This window comes from Pan paniscus, chromosome 11, assembly GCF_029289425.2.
Source record: "Pan paniscus chromosome 11, NHGRI_mPanPan1-v2.0_pri, whole genome shotgun sequence".
Classification (NCBI taxonomy): Eukaryota; Metazoa; Chordata; class Mammalia; order Primates; family Hominidae; genus Pan; species Pan paniscus.
The window spans coordinates 84,277,596-84,304,077 of record NC_073260.2 but is presented as its reverse complement, the minus strand read 5'-3'; the positions used below and the strand labels follow the sequence as shown (position 1 = coordinate 84,304,077).

The following is a 26,482-nucleotide window of genomic DNA, read 5'->3' as shown; positions in this document are numbered from 1 at the left end:
TACAGTTAAATGAATGTGTTTTGTATGTCAAGTGTTTGCCACACGTGATTACAACCACCATCCACCGTAAGTGTTATGTCTTCTCTTTCAGAGATAAAGAATTTAAAGCTCAAACAAGATTACAGTGACTGAGCAAGAATTTGAATCAGGGTAGGTTTGAGAGCAAACAAGAAGTGCTTTCTACTTGCCCTGCATGACCTCTGACAGCTAAACTAAATTTGCCAAAATAACAACCTCTAGTATGTACATTTTTAAATTTTTCTAAAATAATTCTATCTGAGCAAGAGATAATTGGGAAGAGAGAACATGTTACTGGCTGCTCTGGGCAGTCTTTGTGAAAGCATCTCTACCCATGCCCTCTGCATAGATGGGCACAGGGGCTCACGCAGGGATTGTAGCCCTGCCTTGGCCTTGCTATGAGGCCAGCTCTTCATGTCGAATATGAACAGTGATGCTTTGCCCAGTGGGGTTGCATGTGTCAGCTAGAGGCCCAGATATGAAGGCAGGAATACATTTGTTCCTTACTCCCAGGCCCACACAAGTCAGAGATTAGCCTTAACTTGATGGGATTTTCTCTATTAAGGACAACCAGACTGTTAGTTTCTGTTTCCAGTGACTAGAAGATGACTATGGAGAGTTGCTTTCACAGTGACACTTCCCCCGATCTTGCTACGTCCATAGAACTCCAGCAAAGAAAGATTTCAGAGGCCACCTGGAGAACAGGATAGCTTGGAAAGGCGGGTTGGAGCTGTATCTATTCCCGCATACTCAGTCACAACACAACAGATGTAGATCTAAAGGAGTCTGTTAGAATCAGTCCCCGGCAAATTTTAGGAATTCGACAATTGCTAGGGTTTCTATTTTAGTCTAAAGTCTGAAAATGTGTTTAGTGCTTATTCTGCTGCCTAGGTACAGTAATCCCCCATAGAATGCTGGTTCTTGCCCTAGTTTTTCTTTCCTAAAATCTCTTTGAGGCAGAAATATGTCTCTTCTCTATATTGCTATATATTTCTTCATATGAAATGTATCACTTCAGCTATTATAAAACTAGGGAATAGTAAATGCTCTGTCACTATTGAAGGGCTACTAACAAAAATGACCTTTCTTCCCCACTCTCTCCCCAGCCTTTTGCCCCTGGCCTGGCCATCACTCCTGTCCTAAGATATTTGATGAGGTCTTTTAGGACCACAAATGTGAAAGGTTGTCCCCATCACTAGGTCTGACTTCTGCCCTACCTCAGTGCATTTTATTACTCTTATCTGCTTATTGGATTACCATTAGCTACTTATCTTGACAAATGCACAACCATAAGTATAATTTACTGTATTTTGAAACCGTAAGCCATGGCTTGTTTATATCATTCTTTGTTTCCAGGCAGGATTTAGTAGCACATATGTTTATTAAGGAATCCTTCCCATTCCCTACTCTGAGCAAGGGAATATATTTCCCAGTTTCTTTCCCCTTTATTTCCCTGCCAAAGAGGCCCAAATAGAAGCTGCTTCTTGGTTTATATCCTTTTTTATTTTTTCTTGGAACAGAAGGATATGGCGTTTGAGCAAAATATGGTACTTCCTTCACAGAAATTTATGTTATTGATGAGCGTGAGCCAAGGAAAAATTCAAAAATATCCTTGACACCTATGTCTCATGTATGTGCCAGTGAAGTTTTAGACAAGAATTCATGAAGTAAAGAATCCTCTGATCATTTATACTTAATAAACGCATATATTTCTTCATCTGAGCAACATCTTAAGTGGTTCATATTTCATTGAGCCCTCAAAGACAAAGCACATACAATTTGGGTTCCAGCTGCCAGAATTGGAGTCTGAGAATGGCTAAACGTACTCCTGCCTCGATGTCAACCCTGGAACTTTTTTGAAATGCCTCTTTTACTTGTTCTAAAATCACAAATGACACCGTACCCTTTTCCTGTGAATGCTTCTTCCCTGGTTAATTGACATTTCTATCCAAAATGCTTTTCTGAAATTTGAAGGGGGAACCTGAGGGGCAGGATATGATCCCCTGAATTAAAAATTTTTATTTGGAGTTGAAGGCAAATTCAGAGCTAGAATTCACTGGCTCAGGCATGGAAGTACTTCAAGAGCCTGAAGCCTCTGTTAATGGACTCCGCGGTCATCACTTTTAAGACCTCTCATCCAGCTACTCATAAAAGAGCAGGGAAGACCTGCCCTTTGTGCAGCTCTCCGTACTTCAGCTTTCAGATCCCCTCAAGGGCCCCCGAGGCACTAGGATGGCTGCCTTCTGGCCTCTGAAGCTGTTGGGTTATCCCAATGTTCTCTCTGGAGTTGGGAGCAGGTATATCTCATACATTCACACAGGCAGATGCATGGAAAAGTGCATTTGTGAGTGATTTTATTGTTTTGACCAAGTGCACTTAAGAAAACAAAATACTCAATTCAAATAGACTCCAGAGTTCTCCATCCAAATGTCTCAAACGTCTAGGGTGGCCATTTATCTTAGTACTCAAGCCCCCACCCCACCTTCTATGTGCTACTCCTTTCAATATTCCAGGAGATTTCTTGGTCTTCTGGTAAGTCTGCATAGCATCTAGCTTGATAACATGGCTTTAGGTTTTATCATGTAGGCTTCCTTCAGCCTACATTGCAACCACTCCAAAACCTTTCTTCCCTCAGAGGGCTACTAACACTTTTGCAGAAAGTTTGAAATAAAAGGAGCTATTGCATAGCTCTGTACAGATACAAATTTCACCATGGATATTAGACATCACTTTCTGGAGATTCCATGAGCCATCACTCACCAGAGGTAACTTATCAGTGGCCATATTGTCCCCATCTTGTCACAATCTTTTGGGGCCTCATCCTCTCTGGATAGCTTCTTTTCCTCTCTACTTTCTGTCTTTAAAACATAAATTCTTCATATGTCAGTCAAGCTCTTAACTTCCTAGTTCACATTAGTTTGCAGATACCTCTGCTAGCCGAAAACTCATTGAGTTGTTCAGAAAAGCAAAGAATATTCTACTCCTTCCAGCTATCCATATTTTGTTGGCACAAAACAGGGGGCATGTTAAAATAATAATAAACCACCAATACAGCATGGCCCTGACCAATCAGAGTGCTGGCCATAAACCTCCACGTGGCAGACCATTGAAAATCAACTATAGGGCAAAAAGCATGAGCAAAGATTATGAAATTGTGGTTTCCCTAGGCAGGAGATTCTATGATACTTCAGCAGGCTCTGCAAGCACAAGAAGAGTTGAAAGCTGTACCTTCTCACTGACCAAGGAAAGTCTCCTGTTTTCTTTTCTCCTCCCAATTATACTGATAATATTGTTATGGTTGATCAGTCCGTGGAATACCTAGAAGTGGAAAGTGAGCATTCATTAGGTGCCTACTATAGGCTGAGTGCCAAACGTTATTATTTAAATCTCATACACCAATGCCTGGAGACGGGTAACATAATCCACATTTAATGAAAGGAGAATGGAAGGCTGAAAGACCCCAAGATGCTAAGTAACTTGCCCAGGGTAACTCTCCTGATAAGAGATGGGGTTGGGATTTGATCCAATGTCTGGCTGAGTTCTCAGTCTGTGCTTTTCTCTTGCTTTTTGGATAGGCAGAGATCGTAATCCCAGCAGCTGAAGAACTTAAGAAGCTAATGGCTCCTGATAGGGTCTGCCCCTGCCTTCCTTTTTCCAAACACACACTGAACTCCTTACAGAAAAAGTTCACTCTCCTGTTTATAAAAGCCCTTAGGTTCTCCAAAGCTTCGCAGCTGTGTGAAGCACATTATGCTCTCCTCCCCAAATCTTGCTATGGAACAGGCACTTCATATAGGCTTGCACTTCATCTACAAACACTCATTGCATTTTATCCCAAGCACCCATCAGTACAATTCATTAATATACCCCCATTGTTGTGACTATTCCAGGTGAAAATTATAATAAAGAAAATGGGGCAGGGCACGGTGGCTCACGCCTATAATCCCAGCACTTTGGGAGGCCGAGGAGGGCGGATCATGAGGTCAGGAGTTCGAGACCAGCCTGACCAACATGGTGAAACCCTGTCCCTACTAAAAATACAATATTAGCCAGGCATGGTGGCGGGTGCCTGTAATCCCAGCTACTCAGGAGGCTGAGGGAGGAGAATCTCTTGAACCTGGGAGGCAGATGTTGCAGTGAGCCGAGATCGCTCCACTGCACTCCAGTCAGGGTGACAGAACAAGACTTTGTCTCAAAAAATAAATAAATAAATAAATAAAAATAAAAATAAAATGATCTAGAATATAGAAATGGAATAATTTCCCCACTCAAGTAGAAGTTGATCTATTTTTCTCCTGCTCTCCCAAGTTTCCTACACTTGGGAGACTTGTAGGAAAGTCAAGTCAAAATCCATCCTTGGAGGGTTACAAGGCCAGTGGGTTGTCCGCCCATTTGAAATAATGATGAGGTTACTAGTGGCCATGTTGTGGAGGTGGAGATCAGAGACAAATCTGAATGCTATGGGTTTCTCCTTGTTCCCAGGCACTTCCAATGACACTTGCATCCATTGCCTGATGCAGACCTGCTGGCTCACACCAACAGAGAAACAAGAAACCTTGGTCTTTTTGCTTAGCATCTTAGAGATACCAAGTTTCTCAAGAACTTCTTCACTGGGGAAAAAGCAGAAATGATTCTCTGACAGATCAGACCAGAATTAGCCGTTTAATAAAGAGATTCTGGATTTCATCAATTGACATTCATGAAAGGTATCTTTCCCTTGCCAAGGAGTTTCAAAAGAGTCAACAGAAATCCCAGGACACTGATGGGACAAAATCATGGCAGATACCACCCTGCTCTGCCACCTGGATGAGTGCATCTGCTTCCTAGCTTGTCTCCTGGCCCTCACTGTGTGTGGGTGGGTGGGTAGGGGAAGAGGGGGGTGAGCAGCTTAGGGAGTTAAGACCACCCTCAGGCATTTTTTTTCTTTTCTTTTCTTTTTTTTTTTCTTTTGAGTGTGCAGGGTTTGAGCAAACCAGGCCTGCTGAATTAACCTTCTCCTGCCCACCCTCGCACTTCCCTTGAGTCTATTCTTTATATGGCCAGAGAGACCCTCTTTAAAGTTGAAGTCAGACCACATCACTCCTCTGTTCAGAACCATCTACTATCTTCCCTCAGTAAATTCATCTCCACAACTCTACATGATCTGGGCCCCCATCATGCCTTTGTTTATGTCATCTCTGCTCCAGCCACACTGACCTCTTCCCTGGTCCTCAAAAGCACAGACACACTCCCATTTCAAGGCATTGGCCCCTGCTATTCTCTGTCCCTAGATGCTCTTTCCCATATATACACACGGCTTCCTTCCCTAGCGGCCTTATCTAACATCCTTCCAGAACATTGCATATCTTATCTCTGCCTACTTATTCCTCCTTATCACTTATCTTCAACTATCATAGGCTGTAACTTAATTTATTGTTCATCTTTGGTGTCTTACCTAGACTATAAACTCCGTAAGTATTTTATCTGTTTGCTCCCTGTTGTATACCTAATGCCCACACCCAGTGCCTGGCACACTCAGTAATGTTTATTGAATGAATACATTAAATGAGGCAAAGGTGGCTGCATTCATCTTTATCCTCAGTAGGTAGGAAACTATCAGCAGCAGCAGCAGCAATAAAGCTTTAGTTTTTTGTCGTTTTCCCATTGTCAAAGAGTTTTCACATCCATTAACCATCTGAGCTCATCTCCCTGTGAGATGGTTATAACACATGTTGATTCCCACTTGTACACCAACATGGAGTGTGGGAGAAGGCAAGTGGAAGAAAAGGCAGGAAGATGCAGACCAAATAATGTTGGATCCAATGTCAGAACATTTTGAGTCTTTCACAAACTTCCACTCGATGGGGCTTACCATGAGTCACTTTATCATTATGGATCCAGTTTCTTCTTGTTTATAAAATAACAAGGTTGAACTTGTATTGGGTAGTTTTAAGTCTTCTGCTTTCTGGAAGCTGTTGTAAAGTTCCAGCTTTATGACCTCCAATGTGTTTCTCTCAACTCATACTGAATGCCTCTCTTTCTGAGAAGTGGTATCTTGACTCTATCCCTTTCTTCAGTCCCTGTGATTGTAGCTAGACCTGTCCGTGGGTTCACCTTAAGGTTTCTACGGCAATCCCTGTAGTTCCAAATATGGAGGTCATTAAATTCCTTTTAAATCTATCCCTTCATTCTGTCTGGGAGTCATCTGTGCTCTCTAACATGCAACAATTTTTTAATATCACAGAGAAATGCTTATGTTATCTCTGCTCCAGCCACACTGACCTTTTTACACATTACTAAGTGTAAAAAGCAGAATCTAAAATAAATAAATAAAATAAAACAGTATGGTTTCAATTACACAAAACATGTATAACAAAAAGACTGGAAAAAAAGATGCAAAAGGTAAATTGTGGCTTCCTTTGCATAGGTAGCTTACAGTTTTTCTCACCTGTTTGTTCATTTAGGTATTTTTCCAATATTCTCAAATAAATGTATTTTGCTTATTAACATTATTTCCTTCATTAAAAAATTTAAGACAGATAAAAAAAGAAAAAACATAAAACATAAGAGACATAATTTAGAGCAACTATTTTTATTTTCTAAGAAAATATTTTTGAGATTCTGAACATAGCCTACCTCAAATTTTTTTTTTTTTTTTTTGAGATGGAGTTTCACTCTTGTTGTCCAGGCTAGAGTACAATGGTGCAATCTCGGCTCACCCCAACCTCTGCCTCCCGGGTTCAAGCGATTCTCCTACCTCAGCCTCCCATGTAGCTGAGATTACAGGCATGCGCCACCATGCCCAGCTGTTTTTTTGTATTTTTATTAGAGATGGGGTTTCACCATGTTGGTCAGGCTGGTCTCGAACTCATGACCTCAGGTGATTGCCATCTTCTCTTGCTCTTCTGATGCTCTTTTTGAGTGATGGCAAGAGCTGTGTGAATTCTCAGGGTGAGCTCTTTGTGTACAGGTTTGGTGTAGGTAAACATTCTGGTGAGCAAAGGGAGTTTTTACCAAGCCCTTGGCCAGCACAAGACCACCTGCGCTATGCTAAATGAAGTTTCTACATGCCAGGCAGGCACCCTGGGAGGAAATTTCAAAGCCAACGGCATTTGGAGTTATGGAATGGCCAGTCACAAGACTTAGAGAATGAGATTGAAATGCTTATGAATCACCATCAGAGGTACACTTTCCTATTTGCAAGGTGTCCGGAGCCTGGGGATAATGTTTCTTTATTCTGAAAATTGGCTTTGAACTTTAGGCCCACTTATTGAACTGTAGGCCCACTTATGGAAACCCTCCAGGCCATTTAAGAGCCCCCCAGGGGATGAGAGCTCCAGTGTTTGCAGGTTGAGCTCTGTACAATTTGAGACCACCATTCTGAGAGCAGTAGTTCAAGACAATGGTCTTTCTTTAACTCATTTTTTTCTATTGTTCATAGCAGATAACTCAGTTGTCAACAGTGTGTTAATCAAATCGTTTTAGAGTGAACATTTTATTTTATTTTATTTTTGAGACAGTCTTGCTCTGTTGCCCAGGCTGAAGTGCAGTGGCATGATCTCAGCTCACTGCAACCTCTGCCTCCCAGGTTCAAATGAGAGGCTCATGCCTTAGCCTCCCGAGTAGCTGGGATTACAGGCACCTGCCACCAGGCTAATTTTTTTTGTATTTTTAGTAGAGATGGGGTTTCACCACGTTGGCCAAACTGGTCTCAAACTCCTGGCCTCGGAGTGATCCACCAGCCTCGGCCTCCCAAAGTGCTCAGATTACAGGTGTGAGCCACTGTGTCCAGCCTAGAATGAACACTTTAAAAACAGACACATTGTGTGGCATGTCCCTTAATGTATATTCTGGTGCACATGAAAGCCTACAAACAAAACTATGCCTTCAGTCCCATTCCTTCCTTTGCTCTAGAAATGCAACATGCTCGGGTGGCTTAAAAGGAAGGTCTTGCTGTGCTTTATTGATCACCTTGGTCTTTCCTGCTAGTAGGCAGCTGGTGATCCTGGAAACACATCTTACATTTATGGAAAACAGGAGGACTGAGAAGGGCCTTTGGAAACTGTAGGAATGAGGCACTCTGAGAGCTCCATGTATCCAAAAAACTGCTCTCGTAGGTGGGAATTAGGTTGAAAATTTGGAGGAGAGAGACTGGGAATGAACAAAATGACTCCTTCTCGGCAGGGACCATGTCACTCCTTCTTGGGAAGCTGGAGACTCACTCCCAACCTTTCCTCAGCCCCAGCCTGCTCCAGCACAGGTGGTCTTGTGATGGCCAAGGGCTTGGTAAGAACTACCTTTGCTCAACTGAATGCTTATTTACACCAAACCTGTACACAAAGAGCTCACCCTGAGAACTCACATAGCTCTTGCCATCACTCAAAAAGGCATCAGAAAGAAGGCAAGCCTGAGTGTGTCCGTCCATGCGCAATGGAGACTTCAGAAAAACAGCCACTTTGGAGACCACATGGCCGGCCAAATGCAGGGAATTCAGAGACCAAATGTGCTGTTGCTTTTCCCAAACAGGAACTGGCCATGCAACTTCATGCCTGTGGTTTCTGTCAAGTCCTTTCTTCCGAAGATTGTATTTTCTTGGTGCTTTTCGTTGGAGAGAGCTGGACTTGAGACATGGTTGATTGTTAATCAACACCACAGTCCATGTCACTATTTACTTAAAATGAGACTTTCATCCTTTACATACTGAGCAGCCACATGAAATGAAACACCCTTGTGCAGACAAGGCTCAGGGATTTGTGTAACTTGGGCTGTCTGCATCTATTTTTCCTGATGAAGTGGCCTCACTTCTGGTTTTCTGCCTATAGCTGAGTTTGGGAAAAGCACACGCCAGCTTTCCCCTGAAGGAATAGGTGGCTGAAACTCCTCATTGCTTTGCTTTCTTTCTCTCCCTTTGCTGAGTTGTCCCTTATTCCATGGCAGAGGAAGAACCAGTTTGGGTGGAAATAAACTTAAAATGCAGTCTTTGACTCTATCCCTTACATTTGCAATTTCTTTCCCCCTGAATTTTCTGGATGTGCCACACTCCGTATTGTGCAATGCTATCTTTGATGTTTGCTGATTATCGTGTGCAGACAGTCTTAAACATGTCGTGGTTGTATTCGTTAAGGTCACCAACCAGCTTTTTGTTTGGACCCAGAATGAGTTCCCTTCCCATTGAAACAATGTTGTGCTTGGAAGCTGGATTACAAGACAAGTTCACCAAGGCCTGATGTCCCCTGTGATGGTGACAGTTTTGAACACAGTAGTGGAGAGAGAATGGGTATCAATATTCTGAGTTCCAACTTGCTATGGCAGGAATGTGAGGTTTTGCAAACAGATGGAAATGCCTCTATCAGGATGTGAGAGAAAGATGTGTTTGGGCTGGAGGAGGGATGAAATAATTGGGAAGCTGAGGGGTGGGGCTGACAGACATTTGATCCAAGTTATTTCCCTCCATTTTTTCTTTACCTTAGCTGAATGCTGAAGAGAGGTAAATGTGAAATGAATTGAGTCACCTATGCTCTTCCAGACAGACAGATGGCAGTATAGGTCACTTTTTCCTCCACCAATTTGTTTTTCTCCCTATGGCTCTCTATTACCTTCATAGGCCAATGCTTCCAACAAGAAAGTTTGCATCTCTGCAGTTAGTTTTACACAGTATGGCTTTCAAGGGAAGTGTTACGAAGTGAGAGTTCCTCCCAGATGATGCCAATTCTCGTCATCAAGATGGCTGCAGCCTGCAACAATCTCCAGTGGGGTCAGCCACTTTGGAGGACAGGTGGGACACTAGCAAGGTAGAGATGTCATTGGTCAGCAGGGAAACCATACATAAAAGAATTTCTTCTTTCAATGAGCATTCTTTCCCCCACTTGCCCCGCTGCTGGCTTCCTGGAGTGGCAGTCAAAGCCTTGGCACCAGCTCACTGGGCCCTGGAACTGCGCATTGCTCAAGACTTTGGAATGGCTTGGCATCCTGTCAACATGCACATCTGGGTGTGCAGCTGGATTCAGAAATTTCCAGTGGACTCTGGCACTTGGCACAGTTTTAGCCCTTTTCACATTGACTCGGGCTTGGGAGGGGTCACAGTATATCTTTTCTCAGTGAGTGCTTTTCAATCCATCAACACCTGTACCCAAGGAGGGAGAAGGAGCCTCTACTCACTCAGGCATAGAAAGTGAGGTCATGATTAAGTTCAATGAATAAGCACAGCACAGAAAATCCAGATGTCTGTCAGCCATGGGATGACGTCTTCTATCCACGAGCTACAGAAACTGAGAGAAGAGTGTTTGCAAGTCCCTCTGGTTGCAGAAGCAAGGTGAGCAGATGAAGCCATTCCTACCCTCTCCTCCTGTCTTCCAACTTCCTTAGTGTGTCTGACTCCTGAGCAATAGCAACAAGCATTTGTTTAATATTTATTAGATGCCAGGAACTGTGTATACACCAGCTCATTTAACCTTTACAACAATCCTATGATGTATTACTTACTCAATTTTTAAGCAAAGGAAACCTAGCTCAGATATTTTAATTACCTTGGCCATGGAGACACAGCTAGGAAGTGGCCAAGTAAAATTCAGGGTCAGTTCTATCTTACTTCAAAGTGCACAGACTTCATGGATATGTCATGCCACTTCCCAAACCTGTTTAGCTCTGTTTTCCAAGGGTTTTGATAGGAGTTAAAGCAGTAGCCATAGCATCTAAGTGCCTGGATTATCTAGGATACAGTGTGACTGCATTAGGATCCAAGACTAGCTTACACAAATTAAAAGTTTATTTTTTCTGAATCTGAGCCAAAACAGTTCAAGACTAACGTAGCAGCTCCACATTGTTAAGTAGGCACTACAGTTCTCTTCTCATCCATGTGGTCCAATGTTGCTCTTTATGACGTCTGTTTCCAGTGGGAGAGACAAAGAAAAACAGGGCAAGACAGCGCACACCCCTAAAATGGCAGACACAACTTCCACTCACATCCAATTGACCAACACTTAGTCATAGGGCCACGCATAGCAATAAGGGTAGCTTGAAAATTAGCCTTTACTCTGAACATTCATGTGAATGTCTGAAGTCTAGTACCAAAGAAGCATAGAAGGCAAGAATGGATATTGGGACACAACTCTTGGTCTTTGCCACATGCCTTGATGGCCAATTTGACTTTCAGAATGTAAAGAAGTGTTATACTTCAAATTCAAAGGCAGCTGGGACATCCTGGAGAGAACTGGTGAAGGATAATAGGAGCCTGAGGTATACCAACTCATACTCCTAGAGAGAGAGAGAGAGAGACAGATTGGGGGAGAGAAAGGAGGGAGGAAGAAGACTTGTAAAGGCCTTGGTGATTTATATCTCATTCACTTCTGCTCACAGGCCATTAACTATTGGATAGAATGGTCACAGGGCCCCACACCTGACTGCAGTGGAAGGAGGCTGGGAAATACAGGGAGCTCATGGACTTGAAGTGAGCATCGACTGTCTCTGCCATGGAAATTTCACGTACAAAAGAGAATTTCCAAATTCTCTTGGAAAATCAAATGTAGCAAACTTAGCCCAACTTTCTACTGGGCAAGATACACTGGAGCTTCTCAGCTGTCCACTGTAGTCAGAGGACTCAGTTTCCAGTGTGCCTCGCTTACCTTTTAACACCCCACTTTTGGGGTCTGATAACTTGAGAATATAGTTTACAGTGATTTCAGGAGCCTTTTCCTAAGTCGTTCTTGACAAGCCAGGGTATTCCCTTTTACAACCAAAGTTACAACTAGTGCACTTTTCCCTAAAAGCATTGCCTTCCATTTCTCTCAATGACTGTTTATATTTCCCCCTTGTGAGAATGGCCTTAACATATCCCTGTAAGGTTAATATTTTATACTCAACTATTGTGGGGGCTATCTGGTGTGGGCTTTATAAACAAATATAAAAAACATTTTCATTTTGCACATTTTAATCAAAGCTTCATGAATGATTGTGTCTTCTCTTTTAATTCTATTTATAGAAGGTGGATGGAATTTATAATCTAAAAGTTTCATTTGAAGTCTTGGTCCTATGACTTAACTATCTGACCATGGATACATCTCTTAACCTCTTGTTGCACTTATAAAATACTCAGTACAAAGGTTGACATGAGTAAGTGAGATAAAGTTTATGAAGGGATTCAACACTAATTCAGTTTCCGGTTTGGCTGTCTTTCAAATTTTGTTGCTTTACATTTTTTCTAAATTTTTAATGATTCAGTATCCTCTATTTTTATTTTACTTTATTTTGTTTTACTTAAGAAAAAGAAGTCAGCTGGTTGCGGTGGCTCACGCCTGTAATCTCAGCACTTTGGGAGGCTGAGGCGAGTAGATCACCTGAGGTCAGGGGTTCGAGACCAGCCTGGCCAACATGGTGAAACACTGCCTCTACTAAAAATACAAAAATTAGCTGGGCTTGATGGTGCACACCTGTAATCCCTGTTACTTGGGAGGCTGACGCAGGAGAATCTCTTGAACATGGGAGGTGGAGGTTGCAGTGAACTGTGATCACGCCACTGCACTCCAGCCTGGGCGACACGAGTGCAAGAGGGAAACTACATCCCTGCCCCAACTCCTGCAAAAAAAAAGAGAGAAAGAAGCCAAGAACTCAAATACAGTTCTAGACATGTAGAAGGAACAGGAATAATCTTCCTCCTATACAGTCAAAGAAACTCAAGAACAAGTAGACTTACAGAAAGTCAAAGTGCCAAGGCAGATTAAAAGTTGAAAGATTATGGCAAAATTGAATGGAAAACCAAATACAGTGTTTCCTCCTTATTTGTGGATTCCATTTTTGCTAATTCACCTACTCACCAAAAATTAACTTATAGCTCCAAAATGGATATTCCTGGTGCTGTTTTTTTTTTTTTCTTTTTTTTTGAGATGGAGTTTCGCTCTTGTTGCCCATGCTGGAGTGCAATGGCACACGATCTCAGCTCACTGCAACCTCCGTCTCCTGGATTCAAGCGATTCTCCTGCCTCAGCCTCTCTATTGGCTGGGATTACAGGCACCCGCCACCATGCCCAGCTAATTTTTGTGTTTTTAGTAGAGACGGGCTTTCACCACATTGGCCAGTCTGGTCTCGATTTCCTGACCTCAGGTCATCTGCCTGCCTCAGCCTCCCAAAGTGCTGGGATTACAGGCTTGAGCCACCATGCCTGGCGGGTGATTTTATAGTTATTTGAAGACATGCAGAGTGGCAAAAAATTTGAGTCACCCCAATGCACATGTTCCTAGCTGAGGTCAAACAAAATGACACACTGCCTTCTTGTTTCAGTTCTCATGCTGTAAACAAGTGTTCTTTTTGTAGTTTGTCACATATTTTATGCTTTTTATTGGTGCTTTCATAGTTTAAACTGGTCCTCATAGTATTGCAGTGTTTTCCAGTGTTCCTAAGTGCAAGTAGAATATGATATGCCTTATAGAGAAAGTATGTGTACGATATGAGCTTCATTCAGACATGAGTTATATTACTGTTGGCTGTGAGTTAAATGTTAATGAATCACACACACACACACACACAATAAGGTGTTTAAATAGAAACATAAAACAAGCTTATGTGTACTTCAGTTGATGAAAATGTTGTGACTACAGGCTTGCAAGAACTTAACTCTTCCTCCTAGAAACAATAGTTCAGTATTAGCTGATTTTGTGTTTGAGGCAACTTTACAGAACATGATTACCACGAATAATGAGAATCAACTGTACATTGCTAAGTGCAGAACATTTACCTAATTCAAAAGTTTTAACAACATTGCTTTCGTTTCAAGCTCCCTTCAAGTATAGTGAAACAACCAGTGAAAAGTTTTGTATCTTCATGGGCACCCTTGACATGCCACGGAACAACAGCCAACTTTGGAAATATGTAGTCTAGCTACAGGTCATTTTTGGTTCCATAAATCCAAAATTCAGGATTTAGGTTTTAAATTCAGAACTGAATGCATTTCATTTGTTTCGGCCTCATAGTCAAAATGAGGTAGAAATTGAGTAATTGGTGGGTTTGGTTAATGGGACAAGAAATTATGGAACACTCAGATTCCTTATCTCCTCTTGAAATGGTTATGTTTCAAGACCTGTTGAAATTGATCTTTTTGCCTTTTTTTCTGTTTTTTTTTTTTTGCTTTTCTTTCTTCTTTCACTTTTCTACTCAATTATCACCACCTTTTTCTCTCTTACTCCCTTTCTATTTTCTTCTTTCCCTTCTACCTTCTCCCCCATTGCCCCTTGCATTTCTCTTCTCCTGTACCCACAGCACAAAGCAAAACAGAGACTTGCCAATTACTCATTTAGTTTTATGAATACAGACAGCTAGCACATCAAACCCACTGTGAGAACTCTCAAAACTCACGGACCAAAGACATTTTAGAAGAAGCTGTGTTTTGAGACAACTCTTAAAGCTTCAATTTGTTTTTCTCATAGCTCAAGGCAAGTGAATGAGAAATAATGGGACTATATCTCAAAGAAATCCCTAAGAATATCCCTGTATTTATAGGTAATTTAGATCCCAAACTTAACTTTTAAAAACATAATTAGATATTGACTGCATTGAACAAAGCCTGATAATGAAATGAAAAGACCATTTCACTTGAAGACTTAGTTAGGAATTAAGTAAATGTGGGGCTTGGTTTTGTCCTTTATAGAATTTCTGCTTGGTTTGCATTTTGAGCCATATTTCACATTTTAATAATTAGCTTGGCTTTGTTAAGGATGTGTGCACATTGATGGTAATGTGTTTGATCTAGTTTAGACCTGTTGGGGCACTCCCTTGTTCTCTCTTAGACATAGATGTTTCAGTTCTGATCCATCATCCCAGGATAAGAGCTGGGGAGCTTTTAGCGGAAGAGCAGCCGTTTAGTGCATCTGAAGGAAGTCTAACGGCTGCTTCTCGGTTTGCCTGGAGTCACTTTAACGATGCAAGTCAGCACATAATGCACTTTACCCTGACATTTCACTACTTTAGGCACTAACCCACTGTCAGATCCACCATCAATAGCTTATTAAATTCATCATTATGTCTTTGACATTATTTTAATAGCACTGGCAACTGCATGATAGAAATAAATAAATCACAAGCAAGCGGTACAGAGCTCAAATTTTCTTTTATGTGACTCTGACTCAATCCACTAATCACTTTTCCTTTAGTTATAAAAATACTTAAGCCATCAGTCACTCTTTTTCAGTTGGGAGCACTAAGATAGAAGCTTTCCATAGTTGCTTTATGAACTTTGGCTTTAATGGTGCAGATTTACCCATGGAGCCAAACTCTTGAACATCGGGGACAAAAAGTGTTTGATTGGCCACGGTATAATGAGAAGTTGGCCACAGCATCTCCAAATGCAAGCACCAATTCCAGGTACCTGCTAGAAGCACACGGTCTCACGATTTTTCCGCATAGGTAGAGTGTGGATCTAAATGCTTTCTTCCATCCTTGCGAGATGGGAGCAAAATTACTATTTCGAGTTTCACCAGCAGTCTGGATTTCTATATTTACAAGCTTGAATAAATCGAACATCTCATTCTGAGAAGTTCTCTGCCCTTTTCTTTCTCTTCCTTTTTTTTCCCCCTCTAGCAACAGATGAGCCTTTACATTTTTTCAGCATTTACTGATGCAAACTGCGGATTTTTTTTTTTTAGAACTATGCTGTGGCTAGCTTCCTCAGGCTATAAATACTCCAGCCTGGCTGTTTTAGAGACATAATTTATAAATTTTGTGAAAACCAGGGTAAGATCAGGGTCCTATTAGATTATATTATGGTCAAGGGGCCACAATTCCCCAAATCAAACTTCTAGAGCACTCACCCTTCCATGGACTACGCCTAAGAAGCAGATGTAACCACAGCGTGACAATCTGCAAATAGAAGACAAAGTAACACTATTTTTAGCTGGCCCCATTCTGATGAAAAACTTGAATAAGGTGGAGTGGGTCATGAGAAAGCACCTTTGTCTTCTGAAAGTTATATCCATGGTTCTCAAACTTGAGCATGCATCAGAATCATCTGGAAACCTGATTAAAATACAGATTTCTGGACACATCATCAGAGTAGCAGATGTAGGGCAGGGCCTTCAAATTTGCATTTCTCACATTTCCAGGGTGGATTGCTGCAGCTGCTCTGGACACCCCACTTTGAAATGCACTGAGTTAGATCTTCATTAGCTCAAGATAAACAAACAAACAAAAAACATAAGGTTGATTTGCCTATACCATCTCAAAACCTGTACCCAAGTTTTTTTATTTTAGCTTATCCTTATGGAACTACGAGGTCTCCCCTCAGTGCCTAGCTTTGAGCTGGTCCCAGCCCAGCATCCTGGCCATCTCATAGCATTTACGTAGTTGCAAGCCTGCCTGATAGATGAGAAAAGTTCACTACTGGACTTCAAGAGTAGAAGAGGAGAAATAAGACAGGGCTGTTTCCTCATCCACCATCCTTGACTGTCTTTCAGAAGCTCTGTTCTTCAGAATGTGGCCCACAATCCAGGTGATGGTACCTGGCTGATAGCTCAGTCCCCTTTCTGCATGACAAGCCTCAAGGGACAAGAGCAGAGGAGGGCTCCAAACTTCCTCCTTTTAGAAGAGAAAAATGTATCCCCATGTCTTTCTTCATTAGCTAGCTTCCTTTGATAAACCTTAGCCTGAGATAACTCCTGTATATTTCATGGCCCACCTGTGCCAATGAATCCTCTCTGCACCTGCGCTGCTATATAAATAGCAGAGGTATGCCAGAAAGTTGCACACTTATCTCTGAAAACAGACTCAAATTCCACATGCATTTGCAGAAAATATCATTTAAAAAATTCCTATGATGAGTATTTTTGCCAAATACACCCTGCTATAGTTTTACTGTATCCCCAAAAGTTTATGTGTTGGAAACTTATTCCCAATGCATGTGTTGAGAAATGGAATCTTTCAGAGGTGATTAAGCCCTAAAGGCTTTGCCTTTACAAATGTATTAATGCCATTATCATAGGAGTGGGTTAGTTATCATGGGAGTGGGTTTCTGACAAAAAGGATTAATTTGGCCCTTTTCCCCCTCTGTCTAGAACATGTGCTGTATTAGTCTATTTCACACTGCTATGAAGAAATATCTGAGACTGACTAATTTATAAAGAAAAAGAGGTTTAATGGACTCACAGTTTCACATGGCTGGGGAGGCCTCACAATCATGGTGGAAGGTGAAGGAGGAGCAAAGGCATGTTTTACATGGTGGCAGGCAAGATAGTGTATTCAGGGTATCGGTCCTTTACAAAACCATCGGATTTCATGAGATTTATTTACTATCATGAGATGAACACAGGAAAAACCCACCCTGCTGATTAAGTTACCTCCCACTGGGTTCCTCCCATGACATGTGACATGTGGGGATTATGGGAGCTACAACTGAAGATGAGATTTGGGTGGGGACATGGCCAAACCATATCAAGTGCTTTCTTTTGCTTCCATCTTCCACTATGGGATGACAGCACAGTGGCCCTCACCAATTGATTTTGGATTTCCTAGCAGCCTTCAGAACAATTAGCTAAATATATCTTCTATTTTTTAATTACCCAGTCTCTGGTATTCTGTTACAGCAGCACAAAACAGACTAAGATACACCCTTTCCCTTTAATAAATACATTTTATATAGTAATACTCTTATTTATAAGGTCTGCTTCAAGTGAGGCAATTAAATTTGCACCTATCTGCCTGTTGTTTATTATTGTTGCTAACATTTTATTGTGGGAATTTTCAAATGTCCTTTATTGTTCAATTTATAAAATGTTCTTCACTTTAAAAAACTGTTTTACTCGACTTTTCTATTGTTTCAACGTTGGTACTGAGGGAGACAAAACTGTACAAATTTCTCCATAAAATTTACTCTCAAAATGATATTTTTCCTATCCCACAGTATTTCCTCTATGAGGCTTCGGTGCTGGGGAAACTTGCTTGGCTTGAGTAACTGGTCTCTTTTAATTGTGCAAATAATGTGAATCTTGCTCTGATTGTGTTTGCCTCTTTACTTTAGCTTGAGAACACTTAGACTAAATTTGTAATCAACTTCTAGCTGTTGTGCTAAACCTTTGGGCACTCATTTCAGAGTGTTATAGTTGTCCTTAATTTCTTTTTCCTGTCTCCTTTTAAATTCTATTTTATTTTAAACATTGCAGTGCAGTGGCTCAATCTTGGCTCACTGCAACCTCTGCCTCCTGGGCTCAAGTGATTCTTGTGCCTCAGCCTCCCAAGTAGCTGGAACTACAGATGTGCACCACCATGCCCCGCTAATTTTTGTATTGTTAGTAGAGAGAGGATTTTGCCATATTGGTCAGGCTGGTCTTGAATTCCTGGCCTCAGGTGATCCTCCCACCTCAACCTCCTGAATAGCTGGGACTATGGGCGCATGCCACCATGCCTGGCTATTTTTTTTTTTTTTGAGGCAGAGTTTTGCTCTTGTTGCCCAGGCTGGAGTGCAATGGCGTGATCTCGGCTCACTGGAACTTCTGCCTCCTGGGTTCAAGTGATTCTCCTGCCTCAGCCTCCCGAGTAGCTGGGATTATAGGCACCCACAACCACACCTGGCTAACTTTTTGTATTTTTAGTGGAGATGGGGTTTTGCTATTGGCCAGGCTGGTCTTGAACTCTTGACCTCAGGTGATCCACTCGCCTCGGACTCCCAAAGTGCTGGGATTACAGGCATGAGCCACAGTGCCTGGCCATCTGGCTTTTTTTTTTTTTTTCAACTTTTTATAGAGACGAGGTTTCTCTATATCACCCAGGCTGGCCTCAACTCCTGGAGTCAAGCAATGCTCCTCCCTTGGTCTCCCAAAATGCTGGGATTACAGATGTGAGCCACTACCTGGCCTAAACTCTAATTTTATTCTTTGAAAAAGGAGGTGGTATAAAAATACACAAATGATTTTTTTTATAGAAAGGCACTATCTTCCTGTCCTTAATATAAACTATAGAATGAAATCTGCGTGCTGTACAGAAAAAGTGTTGGATTTCACCAAAAGAAAAGTTGTGTTCGGAAGCAACCTGATAAGCTGATCCCATGAACATCAATGGCCATGATGAGAATGAATTCTTATGGCCAAGTCTTGATGCCTTTCACATTGGTGTGTTTGAAAGTGTCCATTATCCCTTTTTTTTTTTTTTTTTTTTTTTCTGAGACAGAGTCTTGCTCTTTCACCCAGGCTGGAGTGCAATGATGCCATCTTGGCTCACTGCAACCTCCACCTCCCAGGTTCAAGCGATTCTTCTGCCCCAGCCTCCTGACTAGCTGGAACTACAGGTGCATGCCACCACACCTGGCTAATTTTTGTATTTTTAGTAGAGACAGGGTTTTACTATGTTGGCCAGGCTGGTCTCAAACTCCTGACCTCGTGATTTGCCTGCCTTGGCCTCCCAAAGTGCTGGGATTACAGGCGTGAGCCACCGCGACCAGCCCATTATCCTTTTTTGGAGCTCATTTACTTGACTGAGCTCTCTTGAATGAAATGGCCTTTCAAGTATGATCTGTTCTAACTTTCAATAGGCTGTGATTCTCTCAAGTTCGACTATTTTTTGGTGGTAGAACTATTATTAAGGTTAAAAAACTGGACATGATTGTTTGTAATATATAAAGAGCTCCTACAAATCCATACAAAAGACAACCCATTAGAAAAATGGCATTGGATTGAACAAGCAATTCACAGAACTAAAAATGACCACAAATGTACAAGAAAATTCTGGTCAACCTCATTCAAAATAGAGGACAAGCAAATCAGATGACTGATGATAAAATTTGACCGGCTAGATTGGCAATGTTTTAGGAAAAGTAACAGGGGAGCCAGAGGTTACCTCCAATTCCCCTTAGTTGTTATGTGGACTCTTCGACTGGATCTAGAAACCAAATTGACACCAGGCAGATTAACAAGTGAAAAACAAAGAAATTGTTTTTATTTAAATTGTCTCTTCACAATAGAGTGAGTCTGAGAAGGCGTCCAAAGGAAGATTGCTTTTTTTTTTAATGCTTTAATTTCTAGGGTACATGTGCACAACATGCAGGTTTGTTACATAGGTATACATGTGCCATGTTAGTTTGCTGTACCCAGTAACTTGTCATTTACATTAGGTATTTCTCCTAATGCTATCCCTCCCCCAGACCCCCACCCCCTGACAGGCCCCGGTGTGTGATGTTGCCTGCCCTGTGTCCAAGTGTTCTCATTGTTCACTTCCCACCTATGCGTGAGAACATGCGGTGTTTGGTTTTCTGTCCTTGTGATAGTTTGCTCAGAATGATGGTTTCCAGCTTCATCCATGTCCCTGCAAAGGACGTGAACTCATCCTTTTTTATGGCTGCATAGTATTCCATGGTATATATGTACCACATTTTCTTAATCCAGTCTATTATTGATGGACATTTGGGTTGGTTCCAAGTTTTTGCTATTGTGAATAGTGCCACAATAAACATACGTGTGCATGTGTCTTTATAATAGCATGATTTATAATCCTTTGGGTATATACCTAGTAATGGGATCGCTGGGTCAAATGGTATTCCTAGTTCTATATCCCTGAGGAATCGCTGCCACACTGTCTTCCCCAGTGTTTGAACTAGTTTATACTCCCACCAACAGTGTAAAAGCACTCCTATTTCTCCACATCCTCTCCAGCTTCTGTTGTTATCTGACTTTTTAATGATCGCCATTCTAACTGGTGTGAGATGGTATCTCATTGTGGCTTTGATTTGCACTTATCTGATGACCAGTGATGATGAGATTTTTTTCATGTGTCTGTTGGCTGCATAAATGTCTTTTTTTGAGAAATGTCTGTTCATAGGCATTGCACACTTTTTGATGGGCTTGTTTTATTCTTGTAAATTTGTTTAAATTCTTTGTAGATTCTGGATATTAGCCCTTTGTCAGATGGGTAGATTGCAAAAATTTTCTCCCATTCTGTAGGTTTCCTGTTCACTCTGATGGTAGTTTCTTTTGCTGTGCAGAAGCGCTTTAGTTTAACAGATGTTTTTATACTTTTTAGACCTAGAACAATTAATTGGAGAAAAAAATGACAGGATAAAGGCGATCTGGCTAGGGAAGTATATTTCCAGAAGAGTCACTAGGAGATATGAGAGGAGGTATAAAACTAGTGGAAGATAAGGGTTACTTCAGTAAGTATTTTTATTCAGGTCCACTGCAGCCCTCAATTCCCAGTTGCTGGTGATTAGGGTTATTTTCTCATTCTGGAACAGGAAGAGTATCCCTCTTAGAAGAATCTTTACAGCTTGCTGCGTGTAGAAAGAGACAGGTCCACTAGCCTTTTATGAAACTACAATTTCTCTAATGTTGTCAACTTGAAATAATCAATATATAAATTTGGCATATTTCGGGATGGCACGTCCTTCACTGCGTCACAGGACAGAGTGTGGGAAATGAATACTTTTAATCACTTATTTGAGACAGAGTGTGGGAATTGGGAATACTCTCCATGAATACTCAATTAGTGTGATTATAAATTGTCATTGACTGGAGGGAAAGTTGGAAGGCATTATCAGAAATGTAAACAGAGACTGTGCTGGGAATTATTCTTTTAGGGGTTTATCCTACACAAATATTCACATATGTGCATGGAGGCACGTATATAGATGTCATTGCCTTTTGAACCATAATATTGAAGAAGGGGAATAATTAAACTAAGCGACAGTAGGAAAAGGATTAAACAAATTGTGATGTGTGTGTGTGTATATATATATATGATGGAATACTATGCAGCAGTTTAATGAGCATGATGGTTCCTATGTGCCAGCCTGGAAAACTCTTCAAAACATATGGTTAAAAGGATGAAAGCAAGATGCAGAACAATATGAGAAGAGTATGAATCCACATATGTATCGAATAAACTATCCCAGGCAATATGTTTGTGGATGTATATATAAGAATGCAAATAGATAAAGGCTTTTTATAGCATTGCCTGGGTAGAATAGAGGGCTAGGGAGAATGCGGGTGAAGAAAGATTTTCTTTTTTTATCCTGTATAGTCCTAAACTGTTTGAACTTTTGAATATTTGCATCCCTACATTGTGCAGTTACAACAAAGCAAACCTTTAAAATAGTAAGAAAAATGAAGATAAAAGAACTAAATAGTTCCATATCAAAATATAATCTGGGTAATAAGATTATGAATACTTTGTGTTTCGTTTGACCCATTGTTTTCCAAATTTTTTACAATGGATACCTATTTTGTTTTGTAATCAGACAAAACATTTGTTCAGATTAATATAGTTTCACTCCTTCCTTTCTGAAGATGTAAGAAAGCAAGATGACATAATGTATTTCAATCACTCTGACTTCCTTTCTCACTCTTTCAACCACAAACATCATTAGAGGGCATCTCCTCTTCTGTTTCATTACTTCTTTTAATACTTCTGACACAAGGTTCCTGGGTCAGGCTCTGTTTGACTAGCCCAGCACTTGGAATAAGTTTCAGCACAGATAACCTCTTATTTTTAGAGATGCTCAGTCAACTCCGCCTTCCTCCAGGAGGCTGTTGGGGAAGACGCTGAGTGATTTTGCGATTTGTCTTTCCAATGGTAACATCATTACGCATCCCAAAGTCTCCATCTCCTGTGGATTTACCTAAATACTTGGAAATTTCTTTTTTAAAGGAAATATGTTTTCCTCCCAGCTGTGCTCTCATGGGCAATCCCCATCTCCAGTTGATCCAGAGTTTTGACAAGCGGAATTCCTGACAGTCTTCCTTGGATCCTTAGATCAGCTCAGTCATACTTTCTTCATAACACGCCATATGGAATACCTGTGAATGATTTCCCATGGCCTGCTTATCTTTCATTATAAGCAAGTCAAGGCATCCATGTGCAGTACCTGTTTTCAAGAGCGAAGAGTATTTTGCAGAAACGAATACATCAACAGTCTTCCCTTCTCCTCTGCTCCCCAGCCTTTTCCCCTAATTGGATCTTATAAGCATACAACATGTTTTCTTTAGAGCAGGCTTCTCAAGCTGCTAAGTGCATGCAAATCACCTGGGCATCTTGTTAAAATGCAGATTCTAATTCAGAAGGTCTAGAATGGGGTCCAAGAATTTGCATTTCTAACATGCTCACAGGCAATGCTAATTCTGCTGATCCCTTCACAGGCCCCACTTTGAGTGGCGTAGTTCTAAGGAACATGGAATTAGTCCCAGCAAAACCTTGTAAGGGTGAGATAAGACAGGCTTATTTGCAAAAAGGAAACTCTGTGCAATAGTGAATGAGAATTAAAGATATTTTTGAATGTATGGATATAGATTTCGTTCACATTTGTGTTCTTAAGAAGAAATCAAGTGGTTCACAATTATATAGAAAGACCTGGCTGTGAAATTGTGGATCCCAGAATCACAGGGCTGGAAGAGCAGCCCAGAAGCGTGTATCTAGGAACTTAACAGATACTGGGGACTCCAAAAGGTGGAAATGGTGGGAGGAAGTAAGGGTTGAAAAATTACCTATTGGGTACAATGTTCACTACTTGCGTGGTAGGTACACTAGAAGCCCAAACCCCACCACTATGTAATATATACATGTAATAAACCTGCATATATACCCCTGAATCTACAAAAATAAAAATAAACTTTAAAAATTATGAAAAATTAAGCCATGTGCTGAGCAGGCCATGCTTTTCTGTGGCCTGAGAGAGAGTAGTCAGTGCAGTGAACTGTGAATTGCAGGGGGAGGTGGGAAGGGAAGGCAGAGAAGCTGTGCATGTAAAACGGCTTCTAGGTTAAAAGCCCAGCTCTGAAGGGGGGAGGCAGGTAGGTGGGTTGTGGGCAGCTGAGAGAGGCAGTGGCATGACTCTAAACAGTGGTGTGGGGGCCAAGGTGAACTGCTGCATCTTAACTAGCATCGGTGTCCTTGTCCTTTGGTACCCAGCTGGAAAGCTAAGACAATCCTGACATCGAGGATTTTGAAAGGTAATAATATATGTTTCCGAAGATAAAAAAGGATTTCATTATCCTACTCGCCTCTCTATCCTGCTCCCAGTACAGGGAGAAGAGAGGTCTTTAGCCTGTTCCTAGCCTACTTCAGCCTTACCCTTTAGCCTGTCCCTAGCCTTTTTCACTCTTCAGCCTGTTTAGCCTATTTCAGCAGTAAAATAGGTTAGGGACAGGTTAGGACAGTAGACACCCCTACCAGCTGTCTGATGGCTATCTGAAATGACATCAGAAAGACACAAGTGTGAGTCCCAGCTCTCTGGGAACTTGGATATATGTCACACATTTTAAAAAAATCTTTTCCTCCTCAAATAATTTTTTAAAATGTAGTCATTGGAACAGATAAATCATTTACATGTTTTGAGCATCAAAACTATAAAATGGTACAATAAATAGAGAAAGACCTTCATCTTCCTAGTTCCCATCCTCCACTCCCAGCCAGGTGACAATTATTGTGTTTCTTGTTTACCCTTCCCAAGAATTTCATGTTTATACAACTTAATACAGGTATATATTATTTATTAATGCCACTTTCTCATGCAAATGGGAACATACTGTATGTATTTTAGTAGGTTGCTCTTTCCAGTTAAAATATATCTTGAAGGACTTTTGTTATTAATGCATAGTATCTTCCTTATTCTTTCCTTCTTTCTTGTTTTTTTTTTTTTCTTTTTTTCTGGAGTAGGAGTCTCACTCTGTCGCCTAGGCTAGAGTGCTGTGGTGCAATCTCGGCTCACTGCAACCTCTGACTCCCAGGTTCAAGCGATTCTCCTGCCTCAGCCTCCCGAGTAGCTGGGGTTACCGGCATGCTCCACCATGCCTAGCTAATTTTTGTATTTTTGGTAGAGATGGGTTTTCACCATGTTAGCCAGTCTAGTCTCAAACTCCTGACCTCAGGTGATCCACCTGCTTCGGCCTCCCAGAGTGCTGGGATTATAGACGTGAGCCACCAGGCCTGGCCTCCTTATTCTTTCTAAACAGCTGCATAGCGGTTCAATATATAGATGAGCCACAGTTGATTCATCTTTTTTTTGCCTTGAAGAAAACTTAGATTGTTTTTGATCTTTTGCTAGTATATATAGATACAGCATTTCACATGTGTGCAAGAATAGCCTTAGGATAAATTTCTGGAAGTAAAATTGCTGGATACTGGATACTTTCCCAAATCACCTTTGTTGGGCTTATAAATCAAATAAAATGATCAAGGTGAATCTCAATCATTTTAGGAGGTTTATTTGCCAAGGTTAAGGACACACCCAGGAAAGATCATACATCCACAGGAAAAATTGTGGCCCATGCTTTTTCTGAGGAGGCCCTGGGTACCTCAATATTTAAAGGGAAAACACAGATATTGGGGGAAGAGGAATAAATTTTTTTTTTTTTTTGAGACGGAGTCTCGCACCCTCGCCCAGGCTGGAGTGCAGTGGCGCCATCTCAGCTCACTGCAAGCTCCGCCTCCCGGGTTCACGCCATTCTCCTGCCTCAGCCTCCCGAGTAGCTGGGACTACAGGGCCTGGGCTAATTTTTTGTATTTTTAGTGGAGACGGGGTTTCACCGTGTTAGCCAGGACGGTCTTGATCTCCTGACCCTGTGATCCGCCCGCCTTGGCCTCCCAAAGTGCTGGGATTACAGGCATGCGCTACCGCACCCAGCCGGAATAAATTTTTAAAACGATGTGGGTAGATAAGAGGCAAGCCATTGTATCCTTTTGAGTTTTTGGTCAGCCTTTCACTGAAGACACAATTTACATGTGCTAGGTGGGTAGAGGAATACTCACTTATGCCTTCCTCTAGCTCAGTGAATCTGCATTTTTACATAATATAAAGTAAGTATAGGACAAAGGAAGCAATCAGATACTCATTTGTCTCAGGTGAGCAGAGGTAAGACTTTGAGTTCTGTCCTTTGTCCTGTACCTGTGAAGATAAGCTATCAAATCACATTGCCTGGGTGGAATTCAACAGAACTGTTTTATGGTAAAGATCATGGAGACCACAAGATCTTGGGCAAATTGTGAGAAAGGTATGTAACTTAAAAAAAAAAAAATCTTTGTAAGTATCTTATTTAGGAACAAAATGGAAGCAGGTTTGCACAACCCAGTTCTTAGCTTGGCCTTTCCCGTTGGCTTAGTGTGTTTGGGGTTCCGAGATTTGTTTTCCTTTCGCAGACCTAATACCAATTTATTCTCTGACCAGTAATGTCTAAGAGTCACACCTTCCTTGTAGCCTGACAATGCATGCTATCCAATATTTTGAATAATTGCCAGCTGGATAAGTGAAAAAGGTTATCTCATTTTAAAACCTTTTTCTTCAAGTCTAACACACATGTAGAAAACTGCACAAATCACAGGTGTGTAGGACATGAATTTTCAAAGTGAACACACATGTGACTAGCACACATATATTTAAAAACACAGTACCCAGAAGACCCTGCATGACCTGTTCAGTCATATTCCTCTCCCAAGAGTCAATAAAAGGAGTCAAACTCTGTAAAATATTTGAAGAGATTTATTCTGTGCCAAATATGAGTGACCATGGTCCACGGCACAGCCCTCAGGAGA

General features: G+C 41.3%; 1 protein-coding gene across 4 annotated transcripts in view; it reads right to left on the bottom strand.

Moving 5' to 3' along the window:
- Positions 1 to 26,482, bottom strand: part of NTRK2 (neurotrophic receptor tyrosine kinase 2) — a 544,938-nt gene that overhangs the window by 70,001 nt on the left and 448,455 nt on the right. The window contains exon 20 of one of the 4 annotated variants that reach the window (XM_034967489.3): positions 3,247 to 3,336. The exons of 1 other annotated variant lie outside the window; for it this stretch is intronic. In XM_034967489.3, the coding sequence (XP_034823380.1) occupies positions 3,247 to 3,336 (90 nt within the window). Of the gene's footprint in view, positions 1 to 3,180; positions 3,337 to 22,775; positions 22,824 to 26,482 lie in introns of those variants that run through there. 2 more of the 4 variants (XM_055091981.2, XM_055091982.2) reach the window with 2 other exon arrangements.